General features: G+C 42.9%; 2 protein-coding genes across 8 annotated transcripts in view; both read right to left on the bottom strand.

Moving 5' to 3' along the window:
- Positions 1-1,039: 1,039 nt before the first annotated feature.
- LOC106571380 (DNA helicase MCM9-like) lies at positions 1,040-16,522 on the bottom strand. The gene is made up of 13 exons (XM_014144401.3): positions 16,220-16,522; positions 14,287-14,603; positions 7,746-8,059; positions 7,503-7,584; positions 6,896-7,096; positions 6,584-6,709; positions 6,348-6,467; positions 6,066-6,240; positions 5,730-5,932; positions 4,230-4,436; positions 3,945-4,027; positions 3,195-3,340; positions 1,040-2,953 (listed from the first exon to the last, which is right to left on the bottom strand). Exons 2-13 carry the CDS (start codon positions 14,594-14,596, stop codon positions 1,279-1,281), a joined length of 3,642 nt encoding a protein of 1,213 aa, XP_013999876.3. The 5' UTR covers positions 14,597-14,603; positions 16,220-16,522; the 3' UTR covers positions 1,040-1,278.
- Positions 16,523-17,601: 1,079 nt separating this feature from the next.
- The window catches only part of LOC106571378 (protein FAM184A), a 105,054-nt gene continuing 100,371 nt past the window's right edge, over positions 17,602-22,284 (bottom strand). For 4 of the 7 annotated variants that reach the window (XM_014144394.3, XM_014144393.3, XM_014144399.3 and 1 more), the window contains one exon: positions 17,602-18,121. In XM_014144394.3, coding sequence (XP_013999869.2) covers positions 18,040-18,121 — 82 coding nt within the window. In that variant the 3' untranslated portion in view covers positions 17,602-18,039. Of the gene's footprint in view, positions 19,067-22,284 lie in introns of all 7 variants that reach the window. The other 3 variants (XM_014144395.3, XM_014144398.3, XR_006759173.2) reach the window with 2 other exon arrangements.

Here is a 22,284-nt window from a genome sequence, read left to right as displayed (position 1 = left end):
TGATGAAAATGTGCCCTTTGACTACCTCATATTGACTACCTCTCCTTCCAGACTCACATCAAACATCTCCAATCCAAAGTTAAATCTAGAATTGGCTTCCTATTTCGCAACAAAGCATCCTTCACTCATGCTGCCAAACATGCCCTCGTAAAACTGACCATCCTACCGATCCTCGACTTCGGTGATGTCATTTACAAAATAGCCTCCAACACCCTACTCAACAAATTGGATGCAGTCTATCACAGTGCCATCCGTTTTGTCACCAAAGCCCCATATACTACCCACCACTGCGACCTGTACGCTCTCGTTGGCTGGCCCTCGCTTCATACTCGTCGCCAAACCCACTGGTTCCAGGTCATCTACAAGACCCTGCTAGGTAAAGTTCCGCCTTATCTCAGCTCGCTGGTCACCATAGCAGCACCCACCCGTAGCACGCGCTCCAGCAGGTGTATTTCACTGGTCACCCCCAAAGCCAATTCCTCCTTTGGCCGCCTCTCCTTCCAGTTCTCTGCTGCTAATGACTGGAACGAACTACAAAAATCTCTGAAATTGGAAACACTTATCTCCCTCACCAGCTGTCAGAGCAGCTCACAGATCACTGCACCTGTACATAGCCCATCTATAAACTTCCCAAACAATTACCTCATCCCCTACTGTATTTATTTATTTTGCTCCATTGCACCCCAGTATTTCTACTTTGCACATTCACCTATTGCAAATCTACAATCCCAGTGTTTTTTAATTGCTATATTGTATTTACTTCGCCACCGTGGCCTTTTTATTGCCTTTACCTCCCTTATCTCACCTCATTTGCTCACATTGTATATAGACTTATTTTTGTACTGTATTATTGACTGTATGTTTGTTTTACTCCATGTGTAACTCTATGTTGTTGTATGTTGTTGAACTGCTTTGCTTTATCTTGGCCAGGTCGCAGTTGTAAATGAGAACTTGTTCTCAACTTGCCTACCTGGTTAAACAAAGGTAAAATCAATAAAAAAAAATATATATATAACAGCTATTGTGACACAAGACCATAGGCTTTGTAAAAGAGGTTTCATTTACAGAAGAAACAGAATTACAAGATTGTTTCTATGGCATAATGTGTATTCAATATCCAACAGCATGACATCAAGTCGATAGTGAATCTCATGATCAAACACTGATCTGCAAATTTATATCAATTCTTGACAATACAACAACAAACACGCATCCACACGGTGAGAAGTCACAAATAATATTCAGTACATTACATCGTTTCAAACATCGTTTCACCGGTTACATTTTAGTTTTTTTCCCTGACTCCTCATCCCAGTCGACACTCAGATCATCTTCATCAAAGTTGGAGCTGAACATAGACAGGCCAGAGAAGAGGCCTTTAGAGCCCAGCTCAAAACACTTTCTCTTTTTAGGATTGACAGCAGAATCTCCAGCAGGGTTTTGGCCCTTACTGTTAAATGTCTGGAAGTTTTTGTCTTCACTAACACTTGTCTCAGTCCTATCCTCTGTAGAGGCTTTAGCTTGCATCCCTGTCCTCTGCTGTATGCTGGTGATAGCTTGTGTCCATGTGTCCTGCTGCCCTGGTTTAAGCTCTGTGGACGAGGTAACCTGAGCACCTGATGTAAGAGTTGTTATTAGGTTTGTAACTTCCTTGTCCTTTGTGGTTGTGAAGGAGAACCTGGAGAGTTTGGCCAGGGTAGAGGCCGCCACAGTGGGCTTTGGGTGGTCTGTCTGTAGTGGTGGAGGGTCTGTGGGGGTTGTCAATGTAGTTCTGTTCTCACCTGGAGCAATTCTGCTCAGCAACTGCTGGCGTTTCCGCTCTGTCCCATGATCCCCACCATCACCACCTCCCTCCGCCGTGGGACCACTGACCTCTGGGTTCAGGTCACGCGACACCCCAATGGGAAACTCTTTCTCCTCAGACTGAACCCTCAGCCTCAGCTTCTTGGCAGAACTGCTGCCCGCTGCTGGCTTGTCTTTGTAACACTGTTTCTCACTCTTTTTCTTTTCTGTTCTCTCTTTCTCTCTAGCTGAAGAAAGTGTGTTATGGTTTTCTCTGCTATGCGTCTTTGCCTTGCTAGGTGGACCTCTATTTTCTGTGTGAAAGTCTGAGTTGTCAGTATCTGGACAGAGAGGTTCAGTGTGGGTCATCTTCTCTCTGGGTTTAAATGTGAACCCTGTGAACTTAAAGTGCAGTTCTTCTCCCCGTGCCCCCACAGTACCAGAGAGGTCCTGGTCTCCAGACGGGAGGTTACAAGGGACATTGTTCTTTTTTGAGTTGCGTTTCTTCCCTGCTACAGGTGTGCTATGGGAGGGCAGGGAGTCTGTGGAGAAGGACTGCTCCACATCTAGATGGTCTATGAGGTCTCTGCTGGTGCTGATGTTGCCTCCTCCCACAGCTTTCTCTCCCTGCAGGGGAACATGAGTCATCGCTCTGAGCCGTTTGTCTCGCAGCTTCTTGGACACCTTCTGTACCACAGAACAGGATCTGTCTTCCGCTGCTGCTGACGCTGTGCTTTTACTGCTCTCCTTACAGCTCTTTACCACCTCCTCCTCCGCAGTTATACTGGGTGTCTTATCGCACACAGGCGCTCTCCCACTCTCCGTGTGTGCAGCGCCGCTGTTGCCCGGCAACGACACAGCGGGGTGTTTTGGCAGGGTTTGGGCCTGCTTTGAGAAGGAGTCATGGTTGTGTTGTGTGGATGTTGTGATGGGTGAAGTGATGATCGGCGAGTCAGCATGTCCTCCCCCCACTGGGCCGGCCAGTGAGTGGAACCAGTCCAGTCCACTCTCTGAGTCTGTGGTGATGTCAGAGTGCCCTGGACCTCTTGTCTGGAATTTAGAGCTCTTGTCTATGTGATGATAACTGCTGCTCAGATCACTGTGCTGCTTTGCCAGCAGAGGAGAACCTTTTTCTGTTCCTTTAGGGGAGCCTGGCCCATTATTCTGCAGTCTAAAGAAAACACAATGACTCATACATGAAGGGGGTTGTACTCAGTATTTTCACTGGGCTAGGGTTTAGAGGTAATACGTTGGTGGGGGAGTTGTTATAAGTGAGATTTATTCTGATGATGTAGAAGACAATAAGTTAGAGAATGCATTATTTATAAGCAATATTTACTTTTTGTCCTGTTCTCCAAAGTTGAATCATCACAAACCTTGTTCTTTAAGTTTTCACAAGTATAATGTCTCACCTTAAGAGCCTGTCCATCTCCTTGTCGAGGAGGTGAGGCATCTGGAGTCCCTCCAGAACAATTTGACACTGTGTCTGGTACTGCTGACTGGGGTTGTCAGGGAATGACGTGTGAAGAGCATTCACATCTCCCAGGAGAGCGCCCCCCTGGGGCACACACACAGCTCACTGAAACGTCACCTTACATTTTGTATTATGTCATGTGTTTCAAGTCATGCTGAAGGCATTACAGTTTACATCCAATGTAACTGTAAAATGTAACATGTTATAAATTGGCTAGTTTGGGTGTTGGATTCTGATTGGCTGAAAAAGCATTTCAGCTGTGCGTGTGTATGAGACAATATATCATGGGTATGATGCAAATTACGGTTCTATTTATGTTGGTAACCTGTTTATTGTATCAATAAGAAACCTCAGAGGTTTGTGGTATATGTCAAATATACCACGGCTAAGGGCTGTATCCAGGTACTCGGCCTGGTGTCGTGCATAAGAACAGCCCGTAGTCGTGATATATCGGCCATTATAAACTGGGTGGTTCGAGCCCTGAATAGTGTTTGGCTGAAAACCGTGGTATATCAGACCGTATACCATGGGTATGACAAAACATTTATTTTTACTCTTCTAATTACGTTGGTAACCAGTTTATTATAATAGAAATAAGGCACCTTGGGGTTTTATGGAATATATACCACATCCCCTTGGGCCTTATTGCTTATTTCATGTTAGAATGTAACAAAGTGTAGCTTCCTACCTGCATTGAGCACTCCATGACAGAAACAACAACAACAGCATCCTCCACAGTGACAGTGTCTCGAAACATCAACCTGGCGTGTGCTGCCAGGATCAAGACAAAGATCATGAGCTTCATGACCACATCATATCATCAACAACTATAGCATAAAACATTCACATAATTCACATAATAAATATGAGTTTGAACACTTTCACTAACTACTAAACTCCTTAGTAACTAAACCAAACCCAAATGAATTCCGAAGGAAAGACATTAGATGTGTAATGTAAAATGCTGTCCCACCCTCAGCAAGGCGGCTGAGGCTCTCCAGCATGCGGATAGTGGTACGGGCTGCGTTCCTGCTGTCGCTCTGCCTCTGCAGCTGGTAGTAGCGGGACAGGATGGAGTTGGCCTCCTCAGACACATGCGGCTGCAGCCCCTTGATCAGGCAGAAGTAGGCCTTCATCTTCTCCATGCTCCACAAAGAATCCTCCGACTGGCAGGGAGCTCCTGAAAGGCAGATGAAGGTATTTGGTATTTTATTAGGATCCCAATTAGCAGTTGCGATAGTAGCAGCTACTCTTCCTGGTGTCCACAGAAAACATTCAATAATACAGAACATTAATAGACAAGAACCGCTCAAGGACAGAATTACATACATTTAAATCATCACACATAGCCTACAAATCAGTATATACACACAATGTCTAGGTCAAACAGGGGAGGTGTTGCTTTATCTGGTTTTTTAAACCAGGTTTGCTGTTCACTTGATCAATCTTTGATGGAAGGGAGTTCCATGCAATCATGGCTCTATAAATACTGTATGTTTTCTTGAATTTGTTCTGGATTTGGGGACTGTGAAAAGACCCCTGGTGGCATGTCTGCTGGGGTAAGTTTGTGTGTCAGTGATGTGTGTAAGTTGACTATGTAAACAATTTGGAATTTTCAACACATCAATGTTTCTTATAAAAACAAGAAGTGATGCAGTCAGTCTCTCCTCTACTTTTAGCCAAGAGAGACTGGCATGCATAGTATTGATATTAGCCTTCTGATTAAAGTAATGAGCAAGATGCGCGGTTGTATTTATTATTTACCAGAGAAGAAAACTAACTGAAACAGGATGGGACTACCTAAACTTGTCCAATAAGAATAGTTTTTTGTTGCAGAACGTTTTGTCATAAATGAATAGGACCCAGCCTTCCATAACCACATCTCTCTGAGTGATCGTCTTGATAACGACCTAGAGCACTAATTAAACTGGGGCGATGCCAGAGAGACTTTACATCATTGGCATTTTCATTCAACATAGCTCTCTTCCTTATGCAAATACTGTGGGAATTATATTATGCAAATGATCAAATGCTGTCATTTTGGGGAGAGAGATTGTCTTTTCTAATGAAGAGCCCAGAGGAGGTCTCAACTCTAATTTGCAGTGTAGCTTAACTCAGCAATATGACATCCCACTGATTCCTCAGATGACCTATGTAATTGGTGGATATCTCAGGCGCTAAGCGCAGGATTATTACACTCCACTTCTAGAGGACTGGTTTCTTTTATGACTCTTCTGTACTTCAACTGATCATATATATAATATGCCATTTAGCAGATGCTTTTATCCAAAGCGACATACAGATTAATTCATGTCATTAATTGACCAGAGTCCTATCACCTGTTTCTCCAGGGTCTGGACCAGTTTCTATCATTATGAAGCCAAAACGCAGTGTGGTCTAAAAACTGGTGGATGTGAACACACTAGCTCTTCAGAGCCTGTTCTCTCTCTCTATAAGGACTCTGTATAAACACCTTTGTTGTGCAGTATGAAGGAGGAGATGATGCGGTCCCACTCAGGGTTCTTGGTGTCCAGTAGGACCAGGACGAGGTCAAAGCGACTGAGCAGGGGGCTGGCCAGGGCCACGTTGACCGACACAGGCACGTTGGGGTCGTACTGGCCCTTAGGGTTGGTGGCAGCCAAGATGGTGGTCCTGGTGTTCAGTTTACACACCATGCTGGGTGGGACAGAGGGAAATAGACCCCACAAAGTCAATGAAGGAAATAGAAAGATGCTTTTATGCATGTCAGTCATTATGACCCTGCTTCAGCCCATAACAGAATTGAGTGCAAGATAAGATTTTTCCTTACCCTGCCTTGGCCACACTGATGGTTTGCTGCTCCATGGCTTCGTGGATGCTGGTGCGGTCGTGCTCTTTGATGCTGTTAAACTCGTCGATACAACACAGGCCTCCGTCAGACAGCACCAGTGCTCCTGCCTCTAGATGCCACTCCCCGGAGTCCTTCACTGCTGCCACCGTCAACCCTGACACACAACACATATTCCTTTTTGGACTAACATAAGTGTTTATTTCAGTGATTCCTTTAAGCAAAGTGAACTGTTTCAGATGAACCAGCAGAGGGCAGACAGACCTGCGGTAGTGGAGCCGATCCCAGCCGTGAGGACTGACCGGGGAGTGATCTTAGCAGCGTACTTCAGAAACTGAGACTTCCCTGTGCCTGGGTCTCCCACCAGCAGAAGATGAGACTCGCCTAAACCAGAAACGTATTACAAATCTAGAATCAGATATTAACATAGACACCAATAGAGTTGCAGTTTGTGAGGCATGTAAGAGAAATTGGTCCACATTTAGAACAAGGATACATACCTCTTACCTTAGTTCCAGAAGGATCTATTCTTTGCACCCCACCTGCTAACACCATGGCAACAGCTAACTTAACTACATACATTCCAAACACTTGTGGGCACAGGCTCACGAGAATCTGGTTCCTGCCTTCAGAGAGAACATGGAAGAAGAACACCAATCAAATTCCATACACATTTCATGTCCATCTCATCTCATATAGTATTTATTATGTAATAATGACTATTAAATACATAAAAAGTAGTATCTAAATCTGTATTGCAACAGTTTTAATTATGGGGATTGGGGAAGTATTACAGTCGAGTTATTATGTACCAGTTATAGGGTCATGTTTGTAATTGTCCCAGAACTCCTCAAACTCCTGCTGCATGTCCTCTAGGACCAGAGCTGCCATGGTCTGCTCATTGTTCACTTCAATGAAATTGGCTTTCAACACCAGATCCAATTCACAGCGTGCGTCCTCGTACAGGGGCTTCCATCGCTGACGAACTACTCCATACACTGTAACATCATCACCTGAAAAAATGGCATCACAAATGGTGATATCCTAGAAATTCAGGCCCAACATTCAATGTGATGACACTAATCCCTTTAAAAACATTCATGTTCATCTACTGTGGCTTCATCTTGGGTGAAAGACAACCATTTGGTATTGTGATGTTATCACACACAACATGACACCACAATGTAACATCCGTACATCATACAGTATTATCATTGGTAATACATCACAATGTGGAATTCCAATACTCAGTGATGTCACAATCTACCTAACACAATGCTGTCACCCTCTGCAAAACAAATTCCCATAATACAGTATGACAATATCCTTTATGTAACAATCCCACTGTGATGTAATTTCCAATACAAATGTCAACTGTGATATCATAGTGACAAATGACGTCATAGTGACCAATGTTACCTGATTTACAGCCGTCTACCAGATCATCCTCCAAAATGACCACCATGGAGCGAGGAATACTGCCCACAGACAACCTCTGGGCCTGGGCACACAGAACAGCAGGGAAAGAGGGGTGCAGTTTGATCAAATATAGGCTTACAATTTGTGTTTGCAGATGTTATTCAGCAGGGTTAAACAATGTGTAACTATAATTAAAACAAACAGTACTAGAGCCCCTTAGCCCCAAGTCAGTCAGTCAGTCACCTGCTCCTGGATCTTAATCTCCTGGTAGTCCCTGCAGGCTGCCGGGGTGGAGCTGCCTGACAGGCAGGTGAACTTGTTGGAGTTACAGAGGTCCTGGTTGGGGCAGCTGGTAGGGGGAACGAAGCTATAGTACTGCTCAAAGTCAGCCTGCAGGGAGAACACGTGACGGCACTTAGAGCACATGTAGTCCTTCTCGTACTCCAGAACCTTGGCCACACTGGTGCGGATGACCGTGCCCGTGACGGACAGGAAGTGACCAGCGTCCCGAGACTTGGGGATGTTCTCCCTGGTGAGCTCCGGACACACAGGAAGACCTGAGGCGTGATGACATACAGCAATGCAGAGGGAGGTTAGGGTTATGGACATCAAACAGACCAAGGAGCACTGGACTAGACATCAAAACAATAATCAGTATTGACAACACGCTGTACCATCTTTCCTGGAACTCAAACAAAGTTCAGCATTCCTTGTCATGCTCAATATTAAGCACCAGATGGGGCTCTCTACCCACTATTGTATTGAAGAGATGTATCGCATGCATCTAGCACTGTGTTGCATGAGTCAAATTAAACTTTTTTTTTTTAATAATGAAAACATGCGTAGCCTTCCTGTACATCTGTCAAGTAGCCTACAGTACTTTATTGGATAAAAGTACCTAACGTAGAGAACTCTAAGAGGGCACGACAAAACCTATTTCCCCCCCAGGAGACTGAAAAGATTTGGCCTGGGTCCTCAGATCCTCAATAACTTCTACAGCTGCACCATCGAGAGCATCCAGACTGGTTGCATCACCACCTGGTATGGCAACTGCTCAGCCTCCGACCGCAAGGCACTACAGAGGGTAGTGCGTATGGCCCAGTACATCACTGTGGGGCCAAGCTTCCTGCCATCCAGGACCTCTATACCAGGCGGTGTCAGAGGAAAGTCCTACAAATTGCCAAAGACTCCAGCCACCCTAGTCATAGACTGTTCTCTCTTCTACCGCACGGCAAGCGGTACCGGAGCACCAAGTCTAGGTCCAAAAGGCTTCTTAACAGCTTCTACCCCTAAGCCTTATAAGACTGCTGAACAGCTAATCAAATGGCTACCCAGACTATTTGCATTGACTCCCCCAGTTTTTTTTTACACTGCTGGTATTCACTGTTTATTATCTATTATCTATGCATAGTCACTTAACCTCTACCTACATGTACATATTACCTCAATTACCTCAACTAACCTGTACCCCCGCACATTGACTCGGTACTAGTACACCCTGTATATAGCCTCGCTATTGTTATTTTATTGTTGCGGTTTTATTTTTTACTTTAGTTTATTTCTTAAATATATTTTTCTAAAAACTGCATTGTTGGTTAAGGGCTTGTAAGTAAGCATTTCACAGCAAGGTCTTTTGTATTCGGCGCATGTGACAAATAACATTTGATTTATGGGAGAAGCCTTCTTTGGTAAAAGGTAGCTTTAGGCCTAAGCAGTGACCACTGAGAATCCATAGCAGACTTGTGAAGAGTCTTTCTTCCTGATAAATCTGTGGACTCACAGACACTGTCAGTGTAAAATTTAATCCCATGCACTGATAGAATACTATAAAAGGAAAATAGGCCTTTATGGATAAAATGCAATACTCCAGTCCACCAATGTTATCATGGATTAATAGGGTCTCCCGAGTGGTGCAGCGGTCTAAGGCACTGCATCTCAGCACAAAAGGCGTCACGACAATCCCTGGTTCGAATCCAAGCTGTATCACATCCGCCGTGATTGGGAGTCCCATAGGACGACACACAATTGGCCCTGCGTCGTCCAGGTTTGGCCAGTGTAGGCCGTCATTGTAAATAAGAATGTGTTCTTAACGGACTTGCCTAGTTAAATAAAAAAATAGAACATACACGACATGGCCAAAGGTATGTGGACATCTTGGTGTCCAGTAGGACCAGATGCTCGTCGAACAATAGGCCTGGCTCGCAGTCGGTTTTCAAATTAATCCCAAAGGTGTTCGATCGTGTTGAGGTCAGGGCTTTGTGCAGGCCAGTCAAGTTGTTCCACACCAATCTTAACAAACCATTTCCTCGCTTTGTGCACGGGGGCATTGTCATGCTGAAACAGGAAAGGGCCTTCCCCAAACTGTTGCCAAGTTGGAAGCACAGAATCGTCTAGAATGTCATTGTATTCTGTAGCGTTAAGATTTCCCTTCACTGGAACTAAGGGGCCTAGACCGAACCATGAAAAACAGCCCTAGACCATTATTCCTCATCCACCCAACTTGACAGTTGGCACAAGGCATTAGAGCAGGTAGCGTTCTCCTGGCATCCGCCAAACCCAGATTTGTAGGACTGCCAGATGGTGAAGCGTGATTTATCACTCCAGAGAACATGTTTCCACTGCTCAAGAGTCCAATGCCGGCGAGCTTTACACTACTCCAGCTGACGCTTGTTATTGCGAATGTTGACCTTAGGCTTGTGTGCGGCTGCTCAGCCATGGAAACCCATTTCATGAAGCTTCCGACGAACAGTTCTTGTGCTGACGTTGCTTCCAGAGGCAGTTTGGAACTCGGTAGTGAGTGTTGCAACTGAGGACATATGATTTTTACGCGCTATGTGATTCAGCACTTGGCGGTCCCGTTCTGTGAGCTTGTGTGGCCTACCACTTCGCGGCTGAGCCGTTGTTGCTCCTAGATGTTGCCACTTCACAATAACAGCACTTACAATTGACCGGGGCAGCTATAGCATGGTAGAAATTTGACGAACTGACTTGTTGGAAAGGTGGCATCCTATGACAGTGCCACGTTGAAAGTCATTGAGCTCTTTAGTAAGGCCATTTTACTGCCAATGGAGATTGCATGTCTGTGTGCTTGATTTTATACACCTGTCAGCAATAGGTGTGGCTAAAATAGCCGAATACACTAATTTGAAGGTGTGTCCACATACTTTTGTATATATAGTGTATTATCATCTCCCTCCATCTGGCATCTCAAACAACATTGACATTTTCCGTCCACATCTTCAGAGTGGTTTTATGTGAAGCACTTTCCATTTTCTCATGAGAGTAGACAACTGAGTTTTAAGATGCAGCCCACATACAAGCGGTCCTCTCCACAGAGAGACATTGTGAATTTTGAGCAAGCAACCTGTTGAAAACATTGAAGCATATACTGGTGTGATCTTAAACATGGCCTTGTAGCAATAACATTCCCCACCAGAACACACACAGCTGCATCACCAAGAGCCCTGCTGCTATTTGCTATGCCTTCTACATTCACGCCATGTAACCAACCAAGGAACACCATACGAGTCGAGCACATTATCTGGCTATTTATAACACTGCTCTCTGTACTGGTGAGACCCCAGACTGCAGTACACAATGGCTAAAGTAATTAGATGTGAAGGTTGAGCTACTTTGCAAGGCTGGCAGACAGACAAGGTCAATCATTACAGATTATTCCCATCTGACTATATGTCTGTGCTCTTTTTTTATCATCTGCATATTAAAATCAAATCAGGCCAATCCATGTCAACCTGTTCCAGGTGTTAAACTAATGGTGTCGGTAAAACTGTGGCAGCCTGGCAGATGTCGGAAGCCATAGTGCGGCTGAGTTTTGGCAGCGTTTACACAGACAGACGAATTATGATCTTTAGCCCAATTATTGGCAAAAGAACTGATCTGATTGATTAAAATACCAATTAGTCCAAAACAAAATCTGAATCGGGCTGTCTGTGTAAACGCAGCCTTATTGCTCGAGACAGTGTACATAAGAAACACTCAGTGAGTAGCTACAGTTTTTCTAGGCCCCATCTCAGGTAACCAACCATGTGTTATCTCAGGAAGTCAATACTGAGCCTGCTGAGAGTGATATCTGGTATGGCTTGTGTTGTTACACCACGCTGAGTCTCCTGTTTCAGTCTCTTACTGCCTACTGTTCTCCTGAATTTCAGGCAGACATTCTTCCCAAGTAAACAACCAGACAGATACCTACACGGAGACAAGATGTTCATAATGTTCTCATTAAATCCTGCTGGCCAGTGATGGATATACTGTACTTCCTATTGTGATTATTATCATTATCAAGCTGCATCAAAGGGATGCTAATGTTTTCCACTGGACAAGTGATTCAGCTATCTATGATAAGGAGCTCTAATTGTGTCTGTCTCGATTTAAATGACTCTTCTGTTGCAGAGAGCAGACTGATGAGGTGAGCCTCCAGCAGAACAAGTGAAATGAACAAAAGAATGAACACTGCGGCCTAAACCCCTCGAGACACTGCTTTAAATGGAGCTTTTCAAGCATTGCAATTAGACAGGGAGGACAACCACCCACTAACTCACAAATATACAGGACCTGTCAAAAGTTTGGACACACCTACTCATTCAAGGGTTTTTCTATTTTCACTATTTTCTACATTGTAGAATAATAGTGAAGACATCAAAACTATGAAATAAAACATGGAATCATGTTGTAACCAAAAAAGTGTTAAATGAAAATATATTTTACATTTGAGATTCTTCAAAGAAGCCACTCTTTGCCTTGATGAGAAACCAGCTTCACCTGGAATGCTTTTCCAACAGTCTTGAAGGAGTTCCCATATATACTCAGCACTTGGTGGCTGCTTTTCCTTCACTCTGCAATCCAACTCATCCCAAACTATCTCAATTGGGTTGAGGTCAGGTGATTGTGGAGGCCAGGTCAGCTGATGCCGCACTCTACCACTCTCCTTCTTGGTCAAATAGCCCTTACACAGCCTAGAGGTGTGTTGGGTCATTGTCCTGTTGAGAAACAAATGATAGTCCCACTAAGCGCAAACCAGGTGGGATGTGTATTGCTGCAGAATGCTGTGGTAGCCATGCTGGTTAAGTGTGCCTTGAATTCTAAATAAATCACAGACAGTGTCAACAGCAAAGCACCCCCACACCATCACACTTCACGGTGGGAACCACACATGCAAGAGAGCATCCTTTCACCTACTCTGCGTCTCACAAAGACACAGCGGTTGGAACCAAAAATCTCAAATTTGGACTCATACCAAAGGACAGATTTCACCCGGTCTAATGTCCATTGCTCGTGTTTCTTGGCAAAAGCAAGTCTATACTTCTTATTGGTGTCCTTTAGTAGTGGTTTCTTTTGCAGCCATTTGACCATGAAGGCCTGATTCACGCAGTCTCCTCTGAACAGTTGATGTTGAGATGTGTCTGTTACTTGAACTCTGTGAAGCATTTATTTGGGCTGCAATTTCTAACTCTGGGTCTTCCTTTCCTGTGGCGATCCTCATGAGAGCCAGTTTTATCATAGCGCTTGATGGTTTGTGTGACTGCACTTGAAGAAACTTATACAAAGTTCTTGAAATTTTCCGGACTGACAGATCTTCATGTCTTAAAGTAATGATGGACTGTCGTTTCTCTTTGCTTATTTGACCTGTTCTTGCCATAATATGGACTTGGTCTTTTACCAAATAAATATAAATAAATAAATACCTTGTAGGGGTGGCATACACAACTGATTGGCTCAAACGCATTAAGGAAATAAATTCCACAAATTAACTTTTAACAAGGCACACCTGTTAATTGTTTGGGAGAATGCAAAGAGTGTGCAAAGCTGTCATCAAGGCAAAGGCTGGCTACTTTGAAGAATCTCACGGCCTGTTCACCTCGCTATCGTCCAGAATGCGAGGTCAGTACAGGTGCATCAAAGCTGGAACCGAGAGACTGAAAAACAGCTTCTATCTTAAGGCCATCAGACTGTTAAATAGCCATCACTAACCGACTTCCACCCAGTTACGCATCCCTGCACCTTAGAGGCTGCTACCCTATATACATAGACTTGGAATCACTGGCCACTTTAATAATGTTTACATACTGCTTTACTCATCTCATATGTATATACTGTATTCTATTCAACTTTTTTTAATTCAATGCCACTTCGACATTGAACAATCTAATATTTATATATTTCTTAATTCCATTCTTCTTACTCTGTTAGATACTACTGCACTGTTGGAGCTAGGAACACAAGCATTTCGCTACACCCGCAATAACATCTGCTAAATATGTGTATGTGACAATAAAATTTGTTTTGAAATATAAAATATATTTTGATTTGTTAACACTTTTTTGGTTAATGCATGATTCCATGTGTTATTTCATAGTTTTGATGCCTCCACTATTATTCTATAATGTCGTAAAAAAAAATAAAAATAAAGAAAAACCCTTGAATGAGTACGTGTGCCCAAACTTTTGACTGGTACTGTAGATCTCAGACGTTACATAAAGCTACATCAGCAGAGGGCCATAACTATGTACGAGGACAATTCATTCATAGAAGGGAGCAGAAAGAGCTCTCTAGTCTCTCATATTATTGACCTCTCTATGCACTTGTCTTCATGTAAATAAAGAGATTGGATAATTATTTAGAAATAATTATAGCAATAACTACAATTTGCTCTATGATAGGCTAGGTGGAACGAACTTACAACATACTGCTTATCTTTTCAGATCTATACAAGTGCCTAGGAGGTAGGGGCTAGGTGTCGATTTGGAAGTGGGTAAGAGCCTCTTACCTGTGATTCGGGCATGCAGGTGGTGTTTGACCTTGTGCCACCTTTGCTGTGTAGAGTTCTCTGACATTGTCTTAGCGGCTCGGTGAAGGGTGTTGTCAAAGATGTTGATGACCTCGCTGGGGTAGGCGTTGAAGTAGTCGCCCACCTCCATGCTGGCTTCAAACAGTGTCATGGCGTTGATAACCACCGGGTAGTGGGCATCCTCATCAGGCTCCTGAAGGATCTGCATGATGTCACTCCTGTGGTGCTCTGTCACATACGCCTCAAACACCTGCCCTATCAGAGCTACCTGCTCTGGGTTTATCAACATCCTGGATCTGGAGGGGTGAATATGCTTTAGCTCATCTGTAGTGTCAGGCTTGTAAACTGAAGGTAACATTAATAGTAGTGGCAAAGTCAGAGATTGAAAAACAAAGAAGAATGGCAATTTAGTTGCAGAGGTGAAGGGGTGCTGACACTATTTTTGATAACTCAGCCTGGTGAAGTTATTAGAGTGTCGGACCAGTAACCGAAAGGTTGTTGGATCGAATCCCTGAGCTGACAATGTAAAAATCTGTCGTTCTGCCCCTGAGCAAGGGGGTTAACCTGTTTCCCTGGCACCGAAGACGTGGATGTCAATTTAAGGCTGCCCCCCGCACCTCTCTGATTCAGAGGGGTAGGGTTAAATGCGGAAGACACATTTCAGTTGAATGCATATCCTTTATTAATAGTAACGTAAACTCACTCACTTTTGTACATTGCCTTGGTCCGTATAATTGACCCTATTTTAGCACCCCAAAAACGTAATACTTCCAGATCAACTGTAATGTCAATACCATTGTAAAGCACAAGTTCTCCCCTTTCCAACAAAATGAATGACATGACCTCCACGCTGCCCATTTCTGCATAATTCAAGAAGGCAATGAGCTCCTTCGGGTCTTTTTTAAAAATGGCGGGTGGGGAAGCGAAACTAATGCGTGATAGTGAGGAGGAGAGATGTGTGGGAAAACTGCTTTTTTTCACTCGATCTGTCCAACTTATCACCTTATCGCCTCTAAAATGTAAATAAAACACTATAAAGAGTTTATATAATGTGTCATTACATACCTATTTAAAGGTTTGTGTCGAATTTGATTCGGGTTTTTAGGGCGGTGCTAAAGTGATCTTCAGAAGTAAACAGCGGCTTTGAAAGTCATGATCGCTTACAGTGATGACGCAAAAAATGACTAGGTATCTATCCCCTCTTACCCCCGTCACTGTCCATTTCTTGTTTTTTAATGATGAGAGAAGTGCTACACCAGGCGGAGAGATTGTAAAACAGAAATAGTTGCTTTACGCATGCTGTACGTTACGGCATGACACGTCACGATGAAACGGAGGGTCAGTTTTTTCTACTTTTCTCCAATACTATAGTCCATTACCATGTCGATCAACGCTTGAATAGAAATGTAGTTCACATCCCAGATTTTGAAGTCAACACAGTCCCATTAGTTTTCCTTGTAGCCTCGTTTGAATGTCGCGGTTACGCACATTTGTACGGAATGGGGTGAGTTTACGTTAGCTGCGGTCCACGCGTGTGCGTCGGATCTGTATGTACTACGACAAAGATTTACGAGATACATTCGCTTCAGATCAGACGCACGCGTATGGACAAGACCCAGTGTGGCCTATTTTGGAGAAACACCTAGCATTTATGGAAAAATGTTTGTCAACACTAACAACATTTTTACTTGAGTAACGTATATTGAAAAGTATATTGAAGCCAGTCACTAAACAAAGTTGGAAAATAATTGCTATATGCCATAACGCGATGGCCCAGATCTGGTTGTTTGGCTAACGTCAGCTAGCTAACAGTGAGGCAAGTTTGACAACAGCTACACATGATTCCAAAATCTAAATTTAATCTTCAACAACGTGTAATATGCATTAGCAAACAATATAACTTTATACATACCCTATTTTATTGAGCGTTTTAGTTTCTCTACAGCTAGAGATATCAACACAAGTCCCACGAACATACTAAGCACTTTGGTACTTCCCGCTGGATTCACACACTACTTCCACAGGGGGTGTTCAAACTATAATATTAAATAAACTTCATAGCAATGTCTTAAAATAGTCACCATGAATTAAATACTACATTTAAAAATCAACAATAATAGAATGGAAAACACGTGGGTGTCTCACAAAATGTGAAAAGGCTTTTATGGAAGGAACCCCCTATCTTCTCTCACTTGGTAGTGTCTCGCCTATAGCAAAATAAAGTGCGCAGTCGCAAGGTGTTCAGATTCACATGCCAGAGTAGGGCATGTCTGGAAGGGACGCAGTTAACGTCAAAAGTGACGTCAAAACTTGAATATTGCAGTCGCGTCGGGGAGAATTTAGCATTTTAGATGCTATAACCTTAACCGAATTCTCATAATCTGCTACGCAAATTACAGTGAGAAAGTCACTTCTGACATTAGCTGCATCCCGTTTAGTCAAAAACCAGTGGTGTAAAGTACTTAAGTAAAAGGTCATACTTAAGTATTTTTGGGGGGGTATCTGTACTTTGCTATTAATATTTTCGGCAACTTTTACTTCACTACATTCCGAAAGAAAATAACGTACTTTTTATTCCATACATTTTTCCCTGACATCCAAAAGTACTCTATATTTTGACAGGAAAATCTTCAAATTCACACACTTTTCAAGAGAACATCCCTGGTCATGCCTATTGCCTCTGATCTGGTGTACTCACTAAACACATCTTCGTTTGTGAATTATGAGTGTTGGAGTGTGCCACTAGCAATATATATTTTTTATTGTGCCATCTGGTTTGCTTAATATAAGGAAATTGAAATGATTTATAGTACATTTTATAAATTCTATTTACTTTTAATACTTAAGTATATTTAAAAAACAAATACTTTGACTTACTCAAGTAAGAGCGTCTGCTAAATGACTTAAATGTAAATGTAAATGTAAGAATTTTACTGGGTGACTTTTACTTGAGTCATTTTCTATTAAGGTATCTTTACTTTCACTCAAGTATGACAATTGAGTACTTTTTCCACCACTGGTCAAAACCGACACAGCAGGACCAGAGCCATTCAGTGCCCTCTACCGGCTCTGCCCACAGAGGTAAAACTCATGCATCACCTGAACACAGTAATACCTGTACATACTATGACCTAAAACATTGTGAAACACAATCATAGAGTTATTTAAAAAAAATCCATGAACCTTATCATTAAATATTTTCTGCTGAAGTTGGGATTCTATGGCACATAGTACTGTTTTGTACAAATCATACATACATTTAAAGGCCCACATAATTGACAGCACACACATGAGTAAATGTCACAATAATCAGTATTTATTAGTTAAGCATACACAGTATAATATAAATATAAAATATGCAATTTATTTTTAAAATTGGTGAGACATCATTATATCTGTGTTGAGACAACCATACAAACAGTTTAATTCTACCAAAATGTCTTATGCGGCTGTAACAAACTATCATTACAGTGCCATCCTAAAATAAGGTACAGAGAGAGGACAATTTACTGTATACTGTAGTTAACAAATGATAGCAGCATATGTACCACTCATTACAAACTGCAAAAAAGAAAAACGTCAAACATACTCATCGGCATTGTACAAACAAGGAACCCATTCACAGTGAAGTAATCAACAGAATGCAATGGAGTGGTTGATCATTAAATAATATATATATATATTAAAGTCTTTTTCGTTTTGTATGGTTGACATGCTCTCGAGTTGCAAAAATCAGAAGGTGAAGTACTGGGCGAACCATTCCTGGCGCTGGGGGTCGGGGGATCCTACGGGTGACTCCTCTGTCTCAGGAGGGCTACACAGGGGGGCACACACCACAACAGCAGCAAACAGTTATACAGGACATTATTGACTAAGAAATCCTTATTGCACCTCAGGGTTGAGAGTAGTTGTATTGTATTTAAAGGCTCTGAGTTTTTATGCTATGTTCTGTGTTTGAAGTCAGTGTAGTCATTCATCCAGTTCAGAGCATTTTATTGAGGCAGTATATCTATAGATTTGATTATCTGCTCTCGAGTGTAAATTCTTCCTCGAAAACAATAACATTTCTGTTGCACTAATCAGCCTTTAACCGTGTTAAGTTTGCTCATTTTTAAGAGAGCCTGTGGTTGTATTAAAACAACCATTTCTGTTCTACATGATCATCCAACCATGGGGTTTTGTGAGATTGAATTACAACAAGACCATGTAGTTGTTAATCCTTGACTCAGGTCCTTAGGGGATTATGCTCTCTTGGTTATACAATGTGAATGCATCTATTAAAAATCCTGAATACCAAATAGTGTTTGTTCTCCTCATACTCTGTAGTTTCTGAAAAGCAAATCCAATGATAAGCCCAAGGAAAGAATGTTAGATGGAAAATGTATTGAAAGACCACAAACTTGCCTATTGTGGTTTGTTCTATGCAGTCTACCCAAGATGTAACCTATTCAACCTAATGCATTTCACTGGGTTGCTGGCTTGACCATGGCATTGGAAATTCACAATAAACACCAACAAACCTCACTGTATTGTAACGTTACAGCTTTATTCCACATAAAATAACCTTTGCTCTTTGCTTATAGCGCTGGGTATCCTTCTGGTGTTTATCTGGCTGGCTGTATGTCTGTCTGGATGACTTGCTGACTGACTGACTGGTTGTCTGGTGTTTAGGCCCCTCCCTCAGTGTCTGTCCAGGGGTCTTAACCCGTTGACGGGCACCAAATGCCTCCTATCTAAGAAGGGCTTGACATCCGAGGGTCTGGAGAGCCAAAGGAGAGGAGAGGATGAGTGGGAGGAGAACTCTCAATGAAATGTCAGAACATACAGTAATAATGAGAAGGCCTCTCCTCTTAACAACGACACTGCACAAAGAGTTCAAGATTAACATCTCTATGATATATGACTCATAACTTCATATTACAGTTCATATTTGAGAAACACAAAAGGCAAGGAAATTGCTAAATGGGATCTGATAAAGAACTATGTAACTTAAGACACATTCAAGTTTTAATTTCCTACCATGGCTATTTCCACAGTTGTCATGTGAAATAACAGCCTCTAAACTTAAAAGGTTGGACTTTACTGAACAAAAATATAAACGCAACATGTAAAGTGTTGGTCCCATGTTTCATGAGCTGAAATAAAATATCCCCAAAATCTTTACATCCCTGTTAGTGAGTTTTTCTCCTTTGCCAAGATAATCCATCCAACTGACTGGTGTGGCATATCAAGAAGCTGATTAAACAGCATTACATTTACATTTACGTTATTTAGCAGACGCTCTTATCCAGAGCTACTTACAAATTGGTGCATTCATACATCTATATCTTTTTTTTGGGGGGGGGGGTAGAAGGATTACTTTATCCTATCCCAGGTATTCCTTAAAGAGGTGGGGTTTCAGGTGTCTACGGAAGGTGGTGATTGACTCCGCTGTCCTGGCGTCGTGAGGGAGCTTGTTCCACCATTGGGGTGCCAGAGCATGATCATTACACAGGCGCACCTTGTGCTAGGGACAATAAAAGGCCACTCTAAAATGTGAAGTTTTGTCACAACACAATGCCACAGATGTCTCAAGTTGAGGGAGCGTGTAATTCGCATGCTGACTGCAGGAATGTCCACCATAGCTGTTGCCAGATCATTTAATATTCATTTTTCTACTATAAAACACCTCTAACATCGTTTTAGAGAATTTGGCAGTACTCCCAACCAGCCTCACAACCGCAGACCACGTATAACCACGCCAGCCCAGAACCTCCACATCCGGCTTTTTCACCTGCGGGATCATCTGAGACCAGCCACCCAGACAGCTGATGAAACTAATGAATATTTCTGTTTGTGATAAAGCTCTTTTGTGGGGAAAAACCTATTCTGATTGGCTGGGCCTTGCTCCCCAGTGAGTGGGCCTTGCTCCTAAGTGGTTGGGCCTATGCCCTCCCAGGCCCACTCATGGCTGCACCCCTGCCCAGTCATGGGAAATCCATAAATTAGGGCCTAATGAATTAATTTCAATGGATCACTAGTCACCTTAAACAATGCCACTTTAATAATGTTAACATATCTTACACTACCCATCTTATATGTACACTCAGCAAAAAAAGAAACGTCCATTTTCAGGACTCTGTCTTTCAAAGATAATTCGTAAAAATCCAAATAACTTCACAGATCTTCATTGTAAAGGGTTTAAAAACTGTTTCCCATGCTTGTTCAATGAACCATAAACAATTAATGAACATACACCTGTGGAACGGTCGTTAAGACACGAACAGCTTACAGACGGTAGGCAATTAAGGTCACAGTTATGAAAACCTAGGACACTAAAAGAGGCCTTTCTACTGACTCTGAAGAACACCAAAAGAAATATGCCCAGCGTCCTTGCTTATCTGCATGAACGTGCCTTAGGCATGCTGCAAGGAGGCATGAGGACTGCAGATGTGGCCAGGGCAATAAATTGCAATGTCGGTACTGTGAGACGCCTAAGACAGCGCTACAGGGAGACAGGACGGACAGCTGATTGTCCTCGCAGTGGCAGACCATGTGTAACAACTCCTGCACAGGATCGGTACATCCAAACATCACACCTGCGGGACAATTACAGGATGGCAACAACAACTGCCCGAGTTACACCAGGAACGCACAATCCCTCCATCAGTGCTCAGACTGTCCGCAATAGGCTGAGAGAGGCTGGACTGAGGGCTTGTAGGCCTGTTGTAAGGCAGGTCCTCACCAGACATCACCGGCAACAACGTTGCCTAGGGGTACAAGCCCATCATCGCTGGACCAGAGAAGACTGGCAAAAAGTGCTCTTCTCTGACGAGTCACGGTTTTGTCTCACCAGGGGTGATGGTCGGATTTGCGTTTATCGTTGAAAGAATGAGTGTTACACCGAGGCCTGTACTCTGGAGGAGGATCGATTTGGAGGTGGAGAGTCCGTCATGGTCTGGGGCGGTGTGTCACAGCATCATCGGACTGAGCTTGTTGTCATCGCAGGCAATCTTAACGCTGTGTTACAGGGAAGACATCCTCCTCCCTCATGTGGTACCCTTCCTGCAGGCTCATCCTGACATGACCCTCCAGCATGACAATGCCACCAGCCACACTGCTCGTTCTGTGCGTGATTTCCTGCAAGACAGGAATGTCAGAGTTCTGCCATGGCCAGCGAAGAGACCGGATCTCAATCCCATTGAGCACCTCTGGGACCTGTTGGATCAGAGGGTAAGGGCATTCCCCCCAGAAATGTCCGGAAACTTGCAGGTGCCTTGGCGGAAGAGTGGGGTAACATCTCACAGCAAGAACTGGCAGATCTGGTGCAGTCCATGCGGAGATGCACTGCAGTACTTAATGCAGCTGGTGGCCACACCTGATACTGACTGTTACTTTTGATTTTGACCCCCGTTTGTTCAGGGACATATTATTAAATTTCTGTTAGTCACATGTCTGTGGAACTTGTTCAGTTTATGTCTCAGTTGTTGAATCTTGTTATGTTCATACAAATATTTACACATGTTAAGTTTGCTTAAAATAAACGCAGTTGACAGTGAGAGGACATTTCATTTTTTTGCTGAGTTTATATACTGTACCTTATACTATCTATTGCACCTTGCCTATGACGCTCGGCCATCGCTCATCCATATACATATTAATGTACATATTCTTATTCAGCCCTTTAGATTTTTGTGTATTAGGTAGTTGTTGGAGAATTGTTAGATTACTTAGATTTTACTGCACTGTCGGAACTAGAAGCACAAGCATTTCGCTACACTCGCATTAACATCTGCTAACCATGTGTATGTGATCAATACAATTTGATTTGATTTTGATTTGATTTCATTATATGAACTGTAAAATGATTGAATGTTGCATTTATATTTTGATCAGTACATTATCATGACCAGATGATACAAAGACAAATTATTAAACACAGTCTGCACTCGGTACTCATTCTGCACTGCACAAACTGTACTGCTCTGACTGAGCTAA

Source organism: Salmo salar, chromosome 15 (assembly GCF_965601325.2).
Source record: "Salmo salar chromosome 15, fSalSal1, whole genome shotgun sequence".
Taxonomy (NCBI): domain Eukaryota; kingdom Metazoa; phylum Chordata; class Actinopteri; order Salmoniformes; family Salmonidae; genus Salmo; species Salmo salar.
This window is presented reverse-complemented; position numbering and strand designations above follow the sequence as displayed.

Excerpts from the sequence above, each read along its gene's own strand:
- LOC106571380 (XM_014144401.3), bottom strand. The coding sequence starts at position 14,596 with ATGTTGATAAACCCAGAGCAGGTAGCTCTGATAGGGCAGGTGTTTGAG. Across the intron at positions 7,585-7,745 it reads AGATTAAGATCCAGGAGCAG|GCCCAGAGGTTGTCTGTGGG; the intron begins GTGACTGACTGA and ends CTGTGTGCCCAG. Across the intron at positions 4,028-4,229 it reads CCTCAGCCGCCTTGCTGAGG|CACACGCCAGGTTGATGTTT; the intron begins GTGGGACAGCAT and ends TGATCCTGGCAG.